Source organism: Paramisgurnus dabryanus, chromosome 3 (assembly GCF_030506205.2).
Source record: "Paramisgurnus dabryanus chromosome 3, PD_genome_1.1, whole genome shotgun sequence".
NCBI lineage: Eukaryota > Metazoa > Chordata > Actinopteri > Cypriniformes > Cobitidae > Paramisgurnus > Paramisgurnus dabryanus.
Window position 1 is genome coordinate 28970439 of NC_133339.1, and position 21235 is coordinate 28991673.

General features: G+C 37.7%; 3 protein-coding genes across 5 annotated transcripts; 1 reads left to right on the forward strand and 2 right to left on the reverse strand.

Annotated features, from left to right (window-relative positions):
- Positions 1-1353: 1353 nt before the first annotated feature.
- rpl23 (ribosomal protein L23) lies at positions 1354-3550 on the reverse strand. Its single transcript, XM_065276842.1, has 5 exons — positions 3431-3550; positions 2467-2550; positions 2060-2188; positions 1767-1880; positions 1354-1478 (listed from the first exon to the last, which is right to left on the reverse strand). Exons 1-5 carry the CDS (start codon positions 3441-3443, stop codon positions 1396-1398), a joined length of 423 nt encoding a protein of 140 aa, XP_065132914.1. The 5' UTR covers positions 3444-3550; the 3' UTR covers positions 1354-1395.
- A 626-nt stretch (positions 3551-4176) lies between these two features.
- Positions 4177-6392, reverse strand: LOC135768655 (brorin). Its single transcript, XM_065277988.2, has 3 exons — positions 5964-6392; positions 5304-5433; positions 4177-4743 (listed from the first exon to the last, which is right to left on the reverse strand). The coding sequence occupies exons 1-3, from the start codon at positions 6315-6317 to the stop codon at positions 4499-4501; spliced, it is 729 nt and encodes a 242-aa protein (XP_065134060.1). The 5' UTR covers positions 6318-6392; the 3' UTR covers positions 4177-4498.
- A 1118-nt stretch (positions 6393-7510) lies between these two features.
- Positions 7511-20080, forward strand: gtpbp1 (GTP binding protein 1). Of its 3 annotated transcripts, none has more exons than XM_065276829.2 (13): positions 7511-8009; positions 9256-9367; positions 9458-9638; positions 10873-11221; positions 13639-13762; positions 13842-13956; positions 14112-14256; positions 14332-14514; positions 14638-14773; positions 14899-15077; positions 15167-15343; positions 15599-15637; positions 18949-20080. In XM_065276829.2, exons 1-13 carry the CDS (start codon positions 7827-7829, stop codon positions 19045-19047), a joined length of 2022 nt encoding a protein of 673 aa, XP_065132901.1. In that variant the 5' UTR covers positions 7511-7826; the 3' UTR covers positions 19048-20080. The 3 variants fall into 3 exon arrangements, with proteins under 3 accessions (XP_065132901.1, XP_065132907.1, XP_065132909.1); XM_065276837.2 differs by having other exon boundaries at positions 7870-8009; positions 9256-9377; XM_065276835.2 differs by lacking the exon at positions 15599-15637.
- Positions 20081-21235: the final 1155 nt, after the last annotated feature.

Below are 21235 nucleotides of genomic sequence, written 5' to 3' on the forward strand. Positions count from 1 at the left end.
ACTTATTTTATATTTTAATAATGCATATTTTGTGTCCATGGTAATTTTTTACTTTAAAAATTGCTTGATAAATTATTCATGATACATTTTCAGTTTTTTTTAAATAATATTCACTATGGCAGGCAACTGTCCGTACGGTTTAAAATGGTGTTTAAATTACTACAAATTAAAATACTTTGGTATAGTTTTATGTTCAAAACCTTTCCTATAAATTACACAAATATGCTGTAGGGATAAATAAAAACGTAATTCCAACAAATTGGATTTTTTCAAATGACAAGATAGTATAACATAGGCATTTTATTAAGACGTTAACTATAAACAGTAATATTAAAAAAGTGAACAGTGATATAACATCATCCAGAGGACCACAAGGGGATCATTGTGTCAGTATATTTTAATTTCTCTTTAACATCTTGAAAAAATAGCTGATATAATGCGTAGACTGGTGCACTTTTTGACTTGTCATATGGTACAAACCAACGTAAAGCAACCAATGAAAAATATTTTTATAAAACATACATAATTGTAATTAAATATGTTACTAATGATGAGCTTGGTATTATGCCTAAATGTAAATGTGTGTAAACGGTATCAGAAGCAAAATGTTATACCGCATCCAAGCAGAAGCCTTTTCAATGTAAATTAGTTGCAAAAATCAACTGCAATGAATGTCCCTATGAAATAAAACAAAGGTAGCTTTAAAAAATTAAATTTAATAATTAGAACTATTGTTGTAAAATGTATATTTATCAAATCTTAATTTCTATGTTAAAGTTGTATTATCCATTCAAACAATTGTTAGGAATAACATTTTAAATGCCAATATCAAGTAAACAATCAGCATAATACAGAGAACACATTAAAACTTCGGACAAATAGACAATGATTGGTTGTACCTTCTAACATTTTGGGTGGGTCAACAAAAAATACTGTGAAAAATTAATTTATGTGTTTAATACAACTTAAAATATTTTCCTAAACTCAAAATATTTAAAAAGCTTGTTTTGTCATTGATCTATATTCAGCTCTATGCCTGCTATGTTGATCATGCATTATAGTACACATATGCACTACAACCATCTAGCAGTTTGAAGCATGTGTGAGCCTATTGGCGAAAACCCTTCTGAAGTGATTTGATTATTTTAATTATCCTAAATGAAAGTAAAAAAAATGTTCTGTGAAAATAATCTTTATATCCATCATAAATAGACTAAAGTCATGTCGAAGATCATGAGAAATCAAATTTGATGCTCTAATCGCCAAAGATGAGACCTGGATTTCAGAGACAGGAACACAATTTAATAAAGACGAATATAAGACAATTTTAAGCAAAAACAGACAGTGACAAACTTAGACTTTGAGTATTTTATTGAAAACAAGCCACATTTGAACTCAGGCAATGCTTCCAGCATTAGATGCAATCCTGGGCCACAGATCTGCACATTCTTTGGCTACAGGTCCTGTAATAGCTGAGCCTACAAAGAGAAATAATAATTTAGCACTGCAACAGAGTAAAATCCCCCCACCCAAATTAATCTATTTAAACAAATCTTAGGAATAGATCTTGAATTAGCCAGATCACAGAACTGCAGTTAAATGTCCCATCACGGATTGAGATTGTACAGCATATGGTGACTGCCATCTCACCCAAGAGCAATGGGATTGCTTTTTCCTTCTTCGACAACTCACCTAGCCACTGACCAGACAAAGCAAGTGCTTTTAAGAAGGATATGAAAAAAGTCAAATTGCCACTGACAACTCACCTTTCATTTCTCCTTTGTTATTCACTATGACCCCCGCATTGTCTTCAAAGTATAGAAACACACCATCTTTTCGCCGATACGACTTTCGCTGTCGTATCACCACCGCAGGATGCACTGATTGAAGAAACAGACAGTTGTTTAATGTACACACTCAGCCTTCAAAACAACATCAGCATAACAATCACGCTCCTTAATGGAACACGAGTCACTGTAATATTTAGCATGAATTTTTTTTAGCATTACACAGTCTTCTTAAACAAGCCAAGACTCTGCTTCCACCTTTAAACACTCACCCTTTTTCCTGAGTTCTGGTTTGCCTTTCTTCACTGTGGCCATAACCATGTCACCCACACCAGCGGCGGGAAGCCTGTTCAGACGACCCTTGATGCCTTTGACGGATATGATGTACAGGTTCTTAGCACCTAGACAAGATAAGGAAAAGATGCGTTCAATAATGGAGTTTAAACATTTGCACACTGTACATCAGGGAATATATGTATACCAAGCCGCTAAACAAGTTGCATACATTTGTTTCATCGCGGATTGAGATTGTACAGCATATGGTGACTGCCATCTCACCCATGAGCAATGAGGTTTATTATTTCCTTCTACGACAACTCACCCAGCCACTGACCAGACAAAGCAAGTGCTTTTTAGAAGGACATTAATAAAAAAAAAATGATATTACCAGGTCACACACCTGTGTTGTCAGCGCAGTTTATGACCGCACCCACTGGGAGACCCAGTGAGATACGGAACTTCGCTCCCGATGACCCACCACGTCCTAAAAAGAGGGAAAAAACAATTTCATCAACTTTTGGGTCACAACAACCAAATGTTTCCCTATATTGTACATTTACACCATGTTCCCAATAAACTACGTTTCATTTACTTTGTTACAGCTGACAGTTTACTTTTCTACATTCAAACAAGCACATCTCATGTGTATTGTACCTAAATCACTACTAAATTAAAATGCAATGTAAAATTTTCATTATCTTTTAATCATAAAATCTCACTAAAGAAATAAAAATAAATAGTAGGTTAAATAGTAAACATTCTGTTCTGTAAACTATGCACTGCCACTGACAGTATCGAGTTTGCATCAAGACGACGTTTGCCCTCTTACACCACTAAACACAAACAGTTCTCAACGAGGAATAGGAACGAAATATCAATCCTGTTACTTTAACAATTTTACTGATTTTCCTAAACTAGCTGATATAGTTAATGCTCATATAAATGTTAAAGTTACGGTGATTCACAAATTACATGCGCTTTAGCAAACCACAACCTAGCTTTCTCGATTGACCAACATAAACCCGACACTCTCAACTCTAAACACTGTACCTATTAAAGATTATTTCTCAAAATAATCGTGCACCACTATTTCAAACCACACAAAGTTAGGGTCAACGTGTTTTTTCGTCACATTAACAATCACTCGAGTATGTAGATCTGCATACAGGTCTTAGCAAACATGGCTTCTCTCGCTAGCGGCAAATGCATCTGCTACTAAATTTGTCTAAAACATCAATTGCATTTTCAGAAATATGTTGAAAATATAAACCGTCAATAACCAGTTGGATCCCATTTCTTACTTTAAGGTCATTCGCTGTACTGTAATCTAAGGATGATTTTGGATTTTCATGTGAGATTCTTACCTCTCTTAGACATTGTCGTCGAAAGGGAAAGAGGAAGAGAGAGAAAAGAATGCTGGGATATAAACGCACGCACATCACAGCATCCGGCAGACACGTGGACCCCAATTTTCTTCTATCGCCGCCTAGTGGTGCCTAGTGTTATAACGTGCTTTTTGTCATTTTTGTTACCCAGTTCATTGACTCGTGGAAATCATAGCCATAAAACAGGCTAAAAGCTTTAAAATTGCAGATATAACAATGTCATTTAAAAATGAAAATATACAATGCGGTTCTAAAGACTAAAACCACATAAAGAAGTTTTTTTTATTTAAAACTAGAAATTATTTATTTCACAAAACCCAAATAAATAAATAAAATTTAATTTTCATCTTAGCCCAATTCACAACGCACTACTAAATTTTTACTCCATGCATTTTGTAAATTGCCTATACTAATTAATCATTTATTATATTTAATACAGAAAGAAATTATTGTTACTTATTTTATCTTGGAGAAAGGATGTAGAATAAATTATAAAACAAATCAAACAAATCATTTCTAGTCCAACAAATGTAAAAATACCTTCAAAGTATCATTTGGCAATTTGGCCTGTTAACAAAACATGCTACAAGAATGAGATAAAAAAACACATGGTCAAAATGTTTATATAATACTTAATATTTAATAATATATTTATATACACATTTAATTTCATGCTTAAAATTATATGTTACTGTAAAGCAGAACATCATAAACAATAGTAAATACACATATATTTTATACAAACAGTATCATAATTGTAAAGTTAGAAATGTTTCCATGTTTCTTATAGACACTTTTATGTTTTGTTAGTATAGTGTGAAAAGCTGAAACAGGAAGTGCTTCTGCACAGTGTTGTTTACTTCTTTCAAAATGGCCTATAGCACAGCCACTTAATGTTGTTTTTGTGTCAATGAGTGTGGGGGATGAGGCTGGCTAAAGAGGTCAAGCATTGGCAGTTATTCCAGCACAGGTTGTGTAGTCCCAGACACCTGCATGAAGCCCTCTCCTACTGACTGTCAGGAAAGCTGGTGCCAGCACACTTCCATTTCATGGGATGGCATCCAGCCTGGGTGAGAACACTCTTTTCTTTTCTTTCTCCTGCTCCTCCATTTGTTTTGATGTTTCATGGGTGTCAGTAGCTTCATTGTCTGGTTGCTCGCGCTCCTCACAGGTAGCGTGAGGGTGCGTCTGCCACGTTCCATCCTGGTAAGTGCAGAAACACTCCATCCGCCCATCGATCTCCACACGTTCTCCAGCTGGGATCACCTGATTTCCAGCAAAGCAGTTTGGCCCTATGAGGAGGACATAGAAACCTGACTCACTTTAATAGGAAACCGTAGCTGCGTAAATGATTGTGATTGTTCTAAACAGAAATTGCCAGGCTATAATGCACACACTCACATCATGCCTATACAAACATTTTTAAATCTACTTGTAAACATTTCCATGCAAAAAAATCACATGCAATCTGTGCCCATGCCTTCTGCTGTCAGGGATGGCCCAATGCCCCATAATGCCTCTGCTATCCCAGCATGCTCTGAACTACTTCCTATTTATAGACAGCATGTAGGTTGTAAGCAATCTATTGACCCATTCCATTGCATCATTCTTGTTCCATTATGTCACTGTATGCACTTATCAGGAGAAAATCAAAAACAACACATGAAATGAGGATTCAAATAATGCAACGTCCATATTGATCCTTTTGAGTTACAAAACACACACACACACAATCTATACTTCTGAAAACAAGTATAAGTCTTATCATATAATTATAGTGTGATAGAGACTACAGAGATTTTGTTACAATGTTTTCATGTGATTGATAAGATATTGCTTGTGCGGCTCTCACCGCTCTTGCACACGGGGCAGCAGTGGTTGGGTTCATATACAGGATTCACACAATGCAAGGAAGGACAGCCCGATATGGAACAGTAAACTTCTCTATTGACTTCACACCGGCAGCGCTCGCAGGCAGACAGCTGATTGAACAAAAACCAGTGTGGATTATATAGATAAACTTTAACATTTACTGAAGATATTACTTCTTTGAATTATGTAGTGTGGCAAGTGGCTATTTAGAGAAAGTGGCATGAAATGCAGTAAGAAGAGTAAATGCAAGTGAAGATCAGAAAGTAAATTATTGTATGTGTGTAACTGTAGATGCATTCAAGTATTCCGCAGCTGTTCATGACCTGTGATAACAGAACCTTAAATAAGGTAAATAAAAATGATGTGAATATAATACAACCTTTTGTAACTAGTTTACCAAGTCATAAAGTAATGCACTTGCCATTACAAGGTCATTTGATCAAACATATGCAGCACGCTCACATACACACAAAAACACCAGATCACTAACTAGAGTCAATTGACTATATTAATTTAATGATTTATTTATGTAATTATTCATTATTCATAATATCTTTCTTGAAAAGTAAGTAATGATATGAAGAAAAGTTAAAAAATATATATTGTAAAATGTATTTTATAATGTAACACAATAACTTACCCTAAATTCCTCCAGCACTCTGTATGTTTTCCCCCCGTACACGCAAACTTTACTGACAGCCTCGCACACCGGACAGCAGGACTTGTATCTGATGCGCGTGCACCTCGGGTGTATACGCGGACACTTGGGTCTGACACACACCGGTCCATCCTCAGTGCAGGTACATGGACAGGCTGTGGGACCCGGATAATAAACCTCCCCGATGCCATACACAAAACCATGATCGTCGATACAAAACTTCCCACGATAGTCACCAAATTCATACTCCAAATCGGATTTAGAAGAGTACTCTGATGAGATTTTGAGAAAGAAGCACTGGAGAGCAAATGAGAGGCATATGGTGAAAGATCGCATCGTTATGGTTAGTATGGTGTGATTTTTCACCAGTCGCGTTTCCAAACATGAATGAATAATGATCGCCTGCTCAAAGAAAATGATCCACTACTGACACACACACACACACACACACGGGCGCGCGCGCCCACGCACGCACGCACACACACAATCACAATTTTTATTATTGTTATTATTGTAAATATTACTATATGCCTACACTCTTTAAAAACGGTATTGTACATCTCTGTGTTATTATTGGAACAACACATTTTGTGTTGTTTTTAACATTTTGTATTGTCCCTTTTATTTATTTGAATACAAAATCAACACATAATTTGTTAAAATGACACATAATGTGTTAAATAGCAAACAATTAACATCCTTTCTTGGAATGTATTACATAAAGAAAGTAATAATTGAATAAATAATCATTTAAATGCCGAATAAATGCATTTAGATAATTGGCATGCAATCTTAAAGAATACATTCGTGTACATCATGTAGGATCCTAAAATAAAATGTGGGGTTACGTGTGGAATAAATAATTGTTGTCAATTGAGTGACGTACTGTTACTGTAAAAGAACTACAATTTTAAATTCCCTTGTCGCCCTCTGCCGATGAGTGAAATACAGAACAGAATCCTGATACAGCATTTTATTTAGTACGGTCTACTTACCTGTGCCATTACATATTGCATACTTAAAAGGGTAGAACCAAATTAAATGTACATTTCATTCTGTCTGTGTCAAACTAACCGAACAACTAAAAGACACGGTCAGCTTTTTATTTGTGCTTGAGCTAATCTAAACAGTTTTTTGTAATTATATCCTTAAATTGGATAATTTTTTTAAAACATAATTTATTATTGTTGAGATACAACAATTTATTTTTTGCCCCATAATTATTTGTATTAGCAAATAATTTCTGAGTTTTACACTTGCTTATCTGATGCTATATACTTTCCTGGCAACAGAGAAAACATGTTTTAAAACGCTATGGTCTACTGATACATTACTGATACAATTCTTGTTCTGTCAGTGTACGATAACATCAAAATACATTTTACCACTTGGTCAGCAAAGGTTGAATCATTTGCAATGTATATACGATGTGTTTATACCGACAAGGACCGCCCGTGAATTTTAATTGGACAATACCACAAGCTATTTGGCTTAGAGATTAAATGATTGGCTGAAGCTTATGTTGAATAATTAACGAGCAGACGAAAAACAAACGACTACTCATTTTCTTAACATTTTTTTAACCAACACAGAAACGCTATCAGTGAGGATTTTAAAGTCATTGTCTACTCTCTCTTATCATCTTAACATGTTATTGAGATACCAGTAACATGTAGTGATACTCGTTTATCTCTGCACACAGCTGTTTTTAACCGAGTGGTGAACGGCGTTGCACTCTGAATGTAAAGTGTGTTTGTGCTGTATCAGCTTACAATTGTTCCCTTAAAAGCCGCATCGTTTTAAAGTTGATTTTAGATTGGTCTCGATAATTTTGCTGCCAGAGAGATGGCATCGTTAACATCATCGGAGCCGGGTTTTAATCCAGGGAACATGGGATTACCAGAACCTTTAGTGCCCGCTAGCATGTTTGCTCCAGCCCGCGGTTGCAGCGACGATGACGGGACAGACTGCTTCGAGGACCTGGAGATGTTCAACGGCGAGACCGTGGATCACGACTTCTTCAGTAAGGTAAGTTAGGCCTCAAACATGATCGGATAATTTTGACTGAATTATTTTGTTTATTGGATACTGTTTATAATCCTACTGATTATAACAACAGTTCACATTGAAGTTTATTAAAAAAAATTGCATTATTGTAATGTTTATCGCGTTTGTGATTAACACTAAAACGAGCTCTACGAGCGTTTGTATTTGTGAACCGTATGCTAACCAGGCTAAATCTCTAAACAATGTTTCGTATTGTCTGTGTGATATGCATCAATCGAAGTTTTGTAAGTTATATAAATGTCGATTTCTGATTTACCAGTATGTGTTAATTTAAAATACTAGCTGTAAAGCAAGCAGATTTAAGTAAATCTGCATTCATGCAAATGAATGAATGAGGGACTGGCATAAACAGTCAGCTGTCAACATCACTTTACGAAATCCGATGAATACCAGTTTAACTCCAAGGGATTTCCCTTTAGTCAATTTAGTGGGAGGGAAAGTAAATAAACATCTCAGGGAGCGAGGAGGTTGGTTTTACATCAATTGATAACTTTGTGTAAAAGTTCAACACCATCTATCAGTAAAGCTATATGTTAATGCTAATGTTCCTGCTGTCACACGAATTTGAAATGTTTTACCAATGTTTCATGCACCGCTTTCTTATAATATGTAGTCATAAAACAGTTTATGTACTTTTAGTAGAAACAATTATACTTAAATGAGAAAATACGATAAAATAGTTTAAGGTGACATGCAGCTTGTCACATTGACACGTCTGTCACAGCTGGACACGTCACGTCAGCCATCTGTATACTACATTATAGATCTACACAGGCACAGCGGTATAACCTTGAGGAATGTGTGAACCAAGACAGATGGCTGTTTTCTGCTTTGGCAGCTGCCTTCATATCATTTATCAACTTTAGTTTTAGACTGAGGTGAGGATTTGTTTACAGATAAGTTTAGCTGAGTTGAGCTCTCTTTTTGGGTTTCTAAATGTTTTGCATCAAGCGGCGTCACACCACCGTGTTTGACAGCTTCTGATGTAACATGCAGTAAAGTCAGGCAACTTGGCTTCCTATGTCCATTGATCATTGTTGTCATTTGTTTACACTGTCATAGAAACCGACTGAGCATGTACTGTCTTTATGAAGAGAACAAAACAGAAAGGAAGGTTCAAAACAAACAAAAGATCTAATTCAATGTGGTATTCATGCCATTCATTTCTCTAAATCATCTGAAAGTAATATTCTTAATAATATCACAGTTAGCCTTGGTCAGTCCTAACGGGGAGCAGTATGACTTGTTACTACGGCAACTGCGTGAGAGGATGGACGAGGGCTGCGGGGAGACCATCTATGTTGTTGGAGTGGGTTCAGGTAAGACCATGTAAGCTTGGAGAGACGAGACCTGCTGTGAGACTTATTTGTGTTCGTCAACAAAGTTTCACCAGTTTTTGTCTCTCTCAGATGGAGGAGATTATGGCTTAAATGAGGGCGATATGGAGGCCTCGGTTGCCACAGTGAAGTCCATGTGTGAGCAGATAGAGGCAGATCTCATCCTTTTGAGGGAGCGCAATGAGGCCGGAGGACAAGTCAGAGATTATCTCATTCGCCGGCGAGTAGGAGAGGCAGACTTCCTGGAAGTTAGGTGAGAGATAAATGTGAAGAAAGATTTTTAATGCATTTGGCAGACGCTTTTATCCAAAGTGACTTAGGGTGTTTTCACATATACACTGTTTAGGTCGGCCCAAATGACGTGTCGCTCCGAGTACGGTGCGTTTGGGTCAGTGTGAACACAACAGCCGCACTCGGGTGCGCACTAAACGACCGCTCCGAGACCGCTCTAAACAGGTGGTCTCGGAGCGGCTGTTGCCGAACTCTGGGGCGACCCACCTGTGGTGTGAACACTGCTGGACCTCGGGCCGAACCAAATACAGGAAGTTCTCCACATGTTTGAGCCACTGGGCTTTCGTTGTGACGTGAGCCGGGTGTTATATTGTGGGTTAACAACAAACAAGCCAATCCTGGTCCGTTGCATAGAGATTCGCTGTCTCCTTTACGTTTGAGCTGATGATTTTATAAATGCATAGCTGTCCTCCACACACAAATAGTGACATTACGGGCTTTTAGCAAACGGCTCCGTGAGAAAGGCTTTAATAGAACAGCTACGCAATTTCGCGTTAAAGCAAAGAAACTTCCCAAAGACGTGCATCGTTTATCTCCACATCTTGATAGCTGCGCTCTCTCTGTCAAGCTGGTTGTCGTGGAAACGTGGGGGTGGCCATTAGACGGTAAGAGCTGTCAGAGACCAATGACAGCGCTGACCGTTGTCACATGGTGTACGGTGCGGCATTTCGAGTAAAGTAAAATATATATATATATATGTGAACACGGACCGCACTAACTGAAAAATGATACAATGTATTTTGGTGCGCTCCGAGGCCGCACCACGGTGCGCACCAACATATGTGAAAACAACCTTAGAATGCATTCAGTCTACACATACCGTTGCATTACTAAAGCAATGCTTTACCCGTTAGGCTATGGGCCTTATGAATCTTAAACTATAAAAGTCTGTGGTCGAATTGAAAATATAGTCTTCATGCACTTCATGATCTTTCTTATTATTTGATCCAAACACATTTCGTGCTAATGGTACAGGTTTAAGTGGCTGGAGAATAGGGGGAGTCACTCACTACAAACACTAAGTGCTATTACAGAAGTCCATTAAAAATCTAAATGCTAAAGTTATAAAATTGCTTTTTCTTAAAAACCCACTGAAATTTAAGCTGTCATTCAGTCCATACAGAAGGAAAAGTTCTATACTTTGTCAAAGTTGATGAGTTTCAGGAAATTTATCTTCAAAACAATGTCTTTCTCAGGGTGGCTGTTGTAGGGAATGTGGACGCAGGTAAAAGTACATTACTGGGTGTGCTGACCCACGGAGAGCTGGATAATGGCAGAGGCTTCGCACGACAGAAGCTCTTCAGGCATAAGCATGAAATCGAGAGCGGCCGGACCAGCAGCGTGGGCAATGACATTCTGGGTTTCGACCAGGACGGTCAGGTGGTCAACAAACCCGACAGTCATGGAGGCAGCCTGGACTGGACTAAGATCTGCGAGAAGTCTTCTAAGGTCATCACTTTTATTGACCTCGCTGGCCACGAGAAGTACCTTAAGACGACTGTGTTTGGAATGACTGGGCATCTGCCTGACTTCTGCATGCTGATGGTAAATAGTATTGCATGCACAAACCACATGCAAGATTGTGATGTTTGCAAATATGTGACCCGTCACGGAAACCAGGGGCACAAGTCGGCAGCACAAGTTTCGAGAAAATGAGAATCAAAGTTTTTTTTTTCAAAATTTGTGAATTTCGTTTTATTGCAGAATCTGTTAGTTGGGATCACGAAGAAGCCTCTCCATGTTTGAGATAGCAGTTTATGTATATTTAAAAGCGTAAATTTTGCGGTTGAAATAGGCTTGTTTTTCCAGAGATTCTAGCGTGCAGCGGGGGGCGTCATTGTCTGTGTGTATATTTACATACTGGATAAGCTTGTGTTTTCGCCTCCGCCCCCACAGGGAACAGCGTGACTACTGAATAAGGATAGTTTGCCCAAAACTGAAAATAATGTCATTAATGACTTACCCGTATGTCGTTCTAAACTCGGAAGACCTCCGTTCATCTTCGGAACACAGTTTAAGATGTTTTATCGTTAGATTTAGTCCGAGAGCTTTCTGTTTCCTCCATTGAAAATCTATGTACGGTTTCCATGTCCAGAAAGGTAATAAAAACATCATCAAAGTAGTGCATGTGACATCAGTGGGTCAATGAGATTGTGGTGAAGCATCGAAAATACAGTTTGGTCCAAAAATAGCAAGAATTACGACTTTATTCAGCATTGTCTTCTCTTCCGGCTCGAGCGTGAAGTCACGTGACTGTAGTGACGCGGCTGCACTGTTCCTCAGACATGTTTGCTTAGTTTTATTTAATTTTCTTCAAACTTATAGTGTGCATCTCCCCAGACTGTAAATGAAGCTCGGGCGCACAAAACAAAAGCAAGATAAAAGAAGCTGGGGCGGAACAAATAACAGTCAGCCGCATCGTACGTCAGCCGCGTCACTGACTTTATGGGGCGCCGCAGTCGGATGACGTCAAAGTACCGCGAGAGCTCTTCAAGAAATCTTACGGAGTAGTTTAATTTCGTCTCGCTCTCGCGGTACTTTGATTTCTTGCAGCGCAGCATGAAGTCAAACTCATAAGTTACACAGAGACCCTATTTTAAATACAAAATTTGAAGGCGGGTTCATGTGTTTAACGGAACGCAAATACCGGAGTGTAATCTGATATACCTTACATGTTACGATGTAAATAGTCCTAAGAATGTATATTATATTGTATTACCAGAAGTTCATGCGAAATCTGATGTAAACAATATCCTATATATCTATATTTCACGGATTATACGCATTTGTGGACAAAAATCATTGGATGATTCACACATCTGAAACAGACTGGATTCGACTTGTGATCCCCACAAAGGTAAAAGTCCTGTTTATTTTTGCATGTTGTTCATTCTGACTTCTGTAATAAAATACTACATATGATGCTTAGAACATCTGTACCTCAAAACGGCTTTACAGGGGGTATGTCTTAGCTAAATGAGATGTAAATGAGCCCTATTGTCTCTCCAGCCAGGGAAAAGGGAAAGTGTTAACTTTTTCTTTCTCAAATTTCTCAGCATTCTCCTTCTTGAATGTGTTACATTCAAATGGCCACAACTTCTCCAAATCTTATCAGATTTCCATGTGTTACACATCGTTAGAAAGCTTAGAAACTGCACTTTCAGAATCTATGAATAACTCAAAATGCCCCAGATCCGACTTGTGTCCTTACTTTCCGTGACTGGTCACATATATGTGGGTCAATGACGTGACACATAAAAGGGTTAAAATTTCAAAATACATTTGCAGATTACTTGCATACATTCTCTTTTTTTTTTGAGGACCAAGTCTAACATTTCTGGTTTTATTTCATTTTGAAAGAATATTTGGGGGATAATTGCAAAAATGTCATTGTGGTGTAACTGGTATATGTCAATTGTGGTTACTATTATTTTTTCAAATATGAAAATGTAAATATATTCATAAAAAAGTTAAATAAAATATAGTCGTCTAGTTTAGTGTAATATGAATTTTTTACATACATTTTTTTTTATAATTTGTCAAAGATTATTTAGAAAAAAGAGCTATTTTCAGCATATGTCAAAAACGCATTAAATTGTACATTTAGAAATAACGAATAAAATTATATTTACCTTTTTTATGATTATGCTTGCATGCCATAAAGGTGGATAAAATATTTAATATTTCTCATTCTTTGGCGCAATTGGCGGTTACAGCATTTGATATTTTCAGGTCCATTTAGTCTTAACTTTCATAAAAATGGTGCAAATGTAATTTTTTATTGCATATTTATGTGCATTGAAATAAACCTGATGAGTGCTTTTAACACAAGTTTTTAAAAAGATTTTTGAATTTCTCATCTTGCTAAACCGTTTTTATCACTGACCCACATATAAATGGCATTCACACAAATAAGGTTAAACAATGCTGTATAAGTAGATCATATTTTTTTTCTCTCGCAGATTGGAAGTAATGCAGGTATTGTTGGTATGACCAAAGAGCACCTTGGCTTGGCATTAGCCCTCAATGTTCCTGTTTTTGTGGTGGTTACTAAGATCGACATGTGTCCAGCTAATATTCTTCAAGGTGAACTACATTTTTATATTGGCCGTAAATGATAAGGAGACATAAAAAGTCATGCTAATGGATATTTTGCACTTTTCAGAGACCTTGAAGCTCCTACAGAAGATATTAAAGTCACCGGGCTGCAGAAAGATCCCTGTGCTAGTGCAGAACAAAGATGATGTCATTGTCACGGCGTCTAACTTCAGTTCAGAGAGGTAATGCTCGGCATTTTACATTGCTCAGGCCTTTACTGCTGGGTAATTTGAAAGTGAAATGTGACCCTGTCTGTGAAATCCAGGCTGAAGTTTTATAGAATCTAATGATCTTAAGAGCATCAAAGTTTTTAAAACCTTGTGTCTTTGTTTTGTAGAATATGTCCCATCTTCCAGATCTCAAATGTCACGGGAGAGAACATGGACCTTCTCAAGATGTTCCTGAATTTGCTCTCCTCCAGAAGCTCATTCAAAGACCATGAGCCTGCTGAGTTTCAGATAGATGACACTTATTCAGTACCAGTAAGCATGGTCTTTCTTTACCCCTTTTCTCCCTTTATACCCGGCCTCTCTCAGCAGTCTGATCTGTATTGACAGGGTGTAGGCACGGTAGTGTCTGGGACTACGTTACGTGGGCTGATTCGGTTGAATGACACCTTGCTTCTGGGACCTGACCCCTTGGGCGCTTTCCTTTCCATTACTGTCAAATCCATTCACCGCAAGAGGATGCCTGTGAAAGAGGTCCGCGGTGGACAGACAGCTTCCTTCGCCCTGAAGAAGGTTTGGAAATTGGAATCATTGCTTTAAAGAATAATGAAGAGAGAGAATAAGAATGTGATGTCACTAACAGTGCACTTCCTAACAGACTTTACTACCTTTTATCCTTGTTGGTCTCCTATATAGATTAAGCGCTCATCAATAAGGAAGGGCATGGTCATGGTGTCACCAAGATTAAACCCACAGGCATATTGGGAGTTTGAAGCGGAGATACTAGTTTTACATCACCCGACAACAATCTCCCCTAGATATCAAGCCATGGGTAAGTTCACACTCGTACACTCCCTGTGTCTGGTGTGAGGATAATGTAAATGTGTGAGATCCCACATTTACACATCTTTGCATTTTCTCTCACTGTCTCGCTCGTCTGTTTTCTTCTTCCCAAAGTGCATTGCGGCAGCATCAGGCAGACAGCCACTATCCTATCTATGACCAGCGATTGCTTACGCACAGGAGACAAAGCTACTGTTCACTTCCGCTTCATTAAAACTCCAGAGTACCTGCACATAGACCAGAGACTGGTCTTCAGAGAGGGGAGGACAAAGGCTGTGGGCACCATCACCAAGGTAAGCTTCATGTGGGCTAAGATTGAGGATGTTGCTCAGAACTGAAATGCTAAACGTGCTAAAACAATGCTGATTTGCTTCGGTTGTAGTTGCTACTGTCAACGAATAATCAGCCGTCAAACTCCAAACCTCCACAAATCAAGATGCAGTCAACAAAGAAAGCAACAACAGTTAGGAAAGAGGATGGAGTGCCGCCAACCAATGAGGAGATCGCAACCACAGAATCGCCGACTACTCAACACAACAGCACAGCTTTACCACAACAGGTAACTCGGATTGTGACAATGATGGTATAATTTTAGTATTAACTGGTCAGTTTTTGTCTTTTATCTGCAATTTTCTGATCTAACCACTTTGTGTGACCTTCTCGCCTATTTTTTGTCCCACATTAAATTTTATTTTTCACCTACACCATGTCCTTTCATCGATTCTTTGCTTTTGTTATTGTGTCCAACCCCACTCATGTGTCACACATTGGTCTATTTGGTTTACCCATCTCTTTCACATTTTTAATCCTTCAGACAGAGATGGAGGAAGACCCTCAAAACAAAGAGAACAAGGTAAAAAGGCTCCAATGACTCCCTTAACACACATTGCTGTGTTTGTGGGTCGGGATAAACTTTCTTTAAAGAAATTTCTTGACTTTCGGAAAAGACATGACATACAAATAGCATGTCATGTCTTTACACTGTTTTTACTAGGGCATGAAACTATGCAAGACTTGAATTTGAAATGGTGTTGTGTTTAAGATATACGGATTTTGTGCAGTAGATGTACATCTGTAATAGGGCTGCATAAAAACTAATCGCAACTAATTGTTTGCAGTAAAATAGATTTAGTTTACTTTGTTTGTGTGTGTGTGTGTGTGTATTGTATAATTATGCATATACAAGTACACACACATGAATGTATATATTTAAAAAAATATTTACATGTGTATATAAATTTTTATATATAATTTATATTATATAAAAAACTATACATGCATGTGTGTGTATTTATATATACAAAATTATTATACACCATACACATACATATATAATGTAAATAAAAACGTTTATTCTGCAGATGATTAGTTGCGACTAGTTGTTATGCAGCCCTAGCTTGGCTCCGCACTCCTACGTGCTTCCGCTTAATTTTCATTTCGCTTCAGTAGTACGTCTGGGACTGCTGTGTAGAGTTTTGTTTTCTCCTGCAAAAATCTGCAGGTCCAATCAGCGAACAGATGGTGGTGGCTAAGAACGATGACGTTGAGGTTGTGCGTCAGTTTGAGTTGTAGTTCAGTAATGGCAGCGGAGAAAGACGTGAGAAAAGCTATTCGGCCCGTTGTTGCAAAATTGCCGAATATACAGAAGTTAAAGCCGGAGCAAGAACAATGTTTGCTAAGTTTTGTTGGTCTGATTATTCGGACTTGTTGCTTCTGGCCGGTTTCGGCGCATGACATACGTCACGACCACACGTTAGCGATCGCCTATGGCAAATCCTGAGGGACTCTGGGCAGATCCAATAGTTTTAAACTTCAACAGAGGACCCTCCTTAACGGAAGTAATGCTTTGCAATGGAGCGTGGCCAGACTCTCTGTACAAATGAAATGAATGTACGAGAGTCTGGTTGGGCCAGCCCTACTCTGTAAGCTTGACTATGGACTTGTTGTTTCATGTATGATTCTCTAAAGTAGGTTAGGTTACACATATTTTATATTAGTGTATATTAGGGTTCTGTTATGGGTCCACTGTGTAGCTTTTTAGCGGCATCTAGTGGTGAGACTGTGTATTGCAACCAAAGGTATGTAGATAAAAACGACTCATTCTAATGTAATACAAACAATGCAGTTCATTATGTAAGGTCTTTATACACCACTGATAATGTAGTTATTACATTTCTGTCAAGAGATCCTTTTAAAAGTTACACAATGCACCTTTTAAGGTTTTATCTGAATATCTTTATCCCGTCGTCTTATTTTGCAGAGACAACTATATATTTGATTGATTTTCTAAAAATAGTAACACTGACGTTTTCAAGATAATGCCTGAAATATTAGCATTGGCTCAACATTTATGCGAGTTTGGGGTGGGACTTTATGTTTGTCTGGCCAGTGGAAAATTGGCGACTGTGTAATTAAAACTGGACAAACTGGTCAAAATTGCAAACACTGTGTGTAGTCCAGGGATGGGCAACTTCGGTCCTGGAGGGCCGGTGTCCTGCAGAGTTAAGCTCCAACTTGCCTCAGCACACCTGCCTAAACGTTTCTAGTATTCCTTAATTGGCTGCTTTAGGTGTGCTAAACTCTGCAGGACACTGGAGACAAACAGATAATAGTTGAAACCAAAAAACATTTGTTATGCATAATCTTTTTAAATATACCCTTTGAAGTACTTAAAGGTGGAGTGCATGATCTCTCAAAGCCAATGTTGACATTTGAAATTACTTAAACACGCCCCTACCCCCAATCTGGACCTTCTTTTGATAGACCCGCCCCACACATACGCAACCCAGGGCTCAGTCAGTGTCGACAAAACGTTGCACAACGTTTATTAAACAGAAACAGTGATGCGTTGAACACCCTGTTGTGATGACGCAAGAGTTGCAACTACGATAGCTGCGAGACCATTACTTGTGTTCTTTTTTAAATGTTTCCGGTGCCTTATGAAATTGTTATAAATATGTGTTTAATACTGTAAAATATACTCAATGTTACAGTCACTGCCCATGCCGTCCAGAATGAAAGAGAACATTCCAACTTAAACCTATTGTGCGAGCTGTATCTTTAGTACTGCGTGGTTTATTTACATATTGCTACTGATTGGACTGCGGTTCAAACAACAAATTTTAAGTAATACAAAAATGTACTTGCCGATTGAAAAGATTTATTGCCCGATGCTGGAAAAAAAATGGAAATATTGGCTGATATATCGGCCTCTGCAATATATTGTCCTATCACTACTTAAGTACAAAACTTGCAAAGCAAGCAAGTTAATATTTTTAAACCTAATACATTTTTTTAACATGTATTAAAGATGTGGTCCGAATCATGATTTTTCATTTCCTTTGGTGCGTAAGTGTGTGTTAGTACATGTTAACGATATGCAGAAGGTACAAATCCCAAAGTAAACGATGAAGCAAGTTATCGTCTCCAACGTAAATCTCTTTTCTTGGACTACAACAAACACACGGATTGTAGGCAACAGTTTACTTCCTGGGCCTGTTGACGTAGACACAACCGACATTATCATAATTCCTCCCGCTTCGGACTCAGCCTGTAAGTTTACTCCTGTTAGCATTGCATTGTGACCGAATCTTTCAAACATGGTAAGGAGCGTCACATTTCCGGCTGACGTCAGAGGTATTCAGTCCAATCACAATATACAGATTAGCTGGCCAATCAGGGACACAGCGCTATTCAAATTGATGAGTTTTGTACATAATCAGTGAATTTCAGGAAGACGAAAAACCAAAATGTATTGTATGTGGAAAATGTGTTTTTATAACCATAAACCACGCAAACACATTGTATTATACCAAATACACAAAATAACATATTATACACATTTTAGCAACGAAATAGGTGCTCCTTTCAAGAGGAGTATAAAATTAATATCTAATGGAATAACCTTGTTTTTATTCACAGCTTTCATGCTTTTTGGCATGCACTTGGTCTTTAACATTATTTTTTATGCCACACATAAAGTTTACTTCTGTTTCACTTCTAAAATGACTGCCATACATGTAGAAATGCTTATTAAAGCAAATCTGTTTTTCCAGAGCTGTATGTGTAACATGCACCCATAATACAGTGCTGCTAAAAATGTCCAGAGTAATGTTTTGAAGTCAAGAATCATCATATAACTTTCTTTCCCTTTTTTTCTTTAAGCCAAAGTCTGGAGGAAGAAGACGAGGAGGTCAGAGGCATAAAGGAAAACCACAAACTAACACCACAGTGACCCTCGCTGGTGCCGTCGGGGGCTGCTAAACTTTTCCAGAGCTCCCAAACATAAGCTAAACAGTCCCGTATGCTCTCCGTGTTTTATTCATGCCTTTTACCCGCCCGTATGGATCACACCTCTTCCTTAACAAGACTGAGGAGTTCGCAGAACCAACATGCACATTTATGTGAATTTTAACTTATAAGACATAGGTGTTCTTAGACTGTATATACCGTAGACATTAAGAATATAACATAGACATACTGCATGATGGTTCTGTTGTTGCTGTAAATGTCAACTGAGATAATATTTAAATGCAAAGACCTTAGAAAAAGCATTTTCTTTTTGCTGAATTTGACATTGTTTGCTAAAAGTTTGGGCTAAAATCTGCATTATGTAGCTTAATATTGTAAAGGGACTATTAACAGGACTCATCACAGTTGTTTTATTACTGAAGTTTTTCGTGGACCATTAGGATAAAACCCTTAAGTGTTCTGGCCTATTAGACAACAGGAGTGCAAAAGTTAGTTGTCAGTTATTGTGAATGCAAAATGGTAATTACTTTTTTCACTTAAGATGAAGGACCATCTCTTATTTAATATTGAAAGTTCACTGAAATGTCAGTCCATTTACAGTTCTTATAAATCCACAGTCAGATTATTTGCAGACTTTGCTCAGAATTTGGGAAATTTTAAAAGTCAAATACAATATTTAGGTTAACAATTTAAGATGTCCCACAAAGCATTAAATCTAGATTTTGGATGCTACATATTTTAGTATATAAATCTGAAATTCAAATATATCCTTTATGAATACTACAAAACGGAGTGCCAGAAGCTAGAAATGTTTTGAATGTAGAGTTAAATTTATTTTACATGCATATTAAATGTTATAAATTTTAAGTGATTTTTCTCCCAGAACACAAACCTTTGCTGTAACTTATTTCTATTGGTTTGTATTGTTTGCCAAGCTTCAGTAATCACATGTTGAGAAACCTGGACCATTGTCTCTGTTTACATGTTGTGAATCTCTGCCACAACTAACATAATACTGAAAATAAACTGATGTTGACAATTTCAACAGCGTGAATTCTCTTTCTGCCGTGTCGTACAGTTTGATCAAAATACCAGAGAAAGAAGATAAATGTGTTCCTTAATGCAGGGGTTTTCAAACTTTTTGTGTGTGTGGACCACTATTTGTAATCAAGAATGTTCGCGGACCATCTCATAATACTCATAATAAAATATGTCTACACAAAGTCCTGAATTTATCTGCACCTCTACATAGGCTTGCTAGCACTAAAACTATAACAGTGGCCAGTTGCATAAACATAGCCGTAACGTTAAGTCTGCGTCTTAAGAATGATTCTGACTAACTAGCAATTAGTTAGGGCTAATCAGTCTTATTATTTGGATTTAAATTAGACCAATCTACCATTCTATGTAACATACTTAAAACAGTTAATGATCAGTATTGAAGAAAAAAATGACTAACTTTTAAATCTAAACTTAAGACATTCTTCTTTAACAAAGCATTCACATAGAATGTCCAGTAAATATACTTTTCCCGCAGTAGTTATTTTGTCTAGAACAAAGCACTCACATACCTCATACGGGTAATTTACTCTTGCCGCAATAGTTAGCCTGTCTGGAACCGAGCTGAATTAAACCACTATAATGTATGACACTTGCATTACATGCGAACGGCCCCTACGCTAATAGAATTCTGTTTTTGTCTCCCTGTCTCGTCCTCGACTCTGAGGACAATGAGACAAACAGACCCAGTTCCTGTTGCTGTGAAGGTCATCGCACCACTAATCAACTGGCTGTCCTTCAACGTGACGCCCAACCGATGCGCGACCAACGGCCACCGGCTGAACCAGTTTAATCCGCTTACACGCTTCCTATCCCTACCGTGTCTATATATTATAAATATAAATATTAATTTCTCCCTAGGGTTTTTTGTCCTTCTAGGATTTTTTCCCATTGGGTTTTCTCCTAGGGGGTTTTTTAGTCCCAGGGAGAGTCAGCCAACTTTGGCTTAACTTAGCACTTTACTGTATACGTTACATTATTAATATGCTCGCTTACACGGTTTTTTATCCTTAGCCGCTATATTCTACTTCTTATACTATGTATTGATTTTCAATGTTCTCCTCTACATCTACTCATGTAAAGCTGCTTTGCAACAATTAACAATTGTGAAAAGCGCTATATAAATAAAATTGAATTGAAC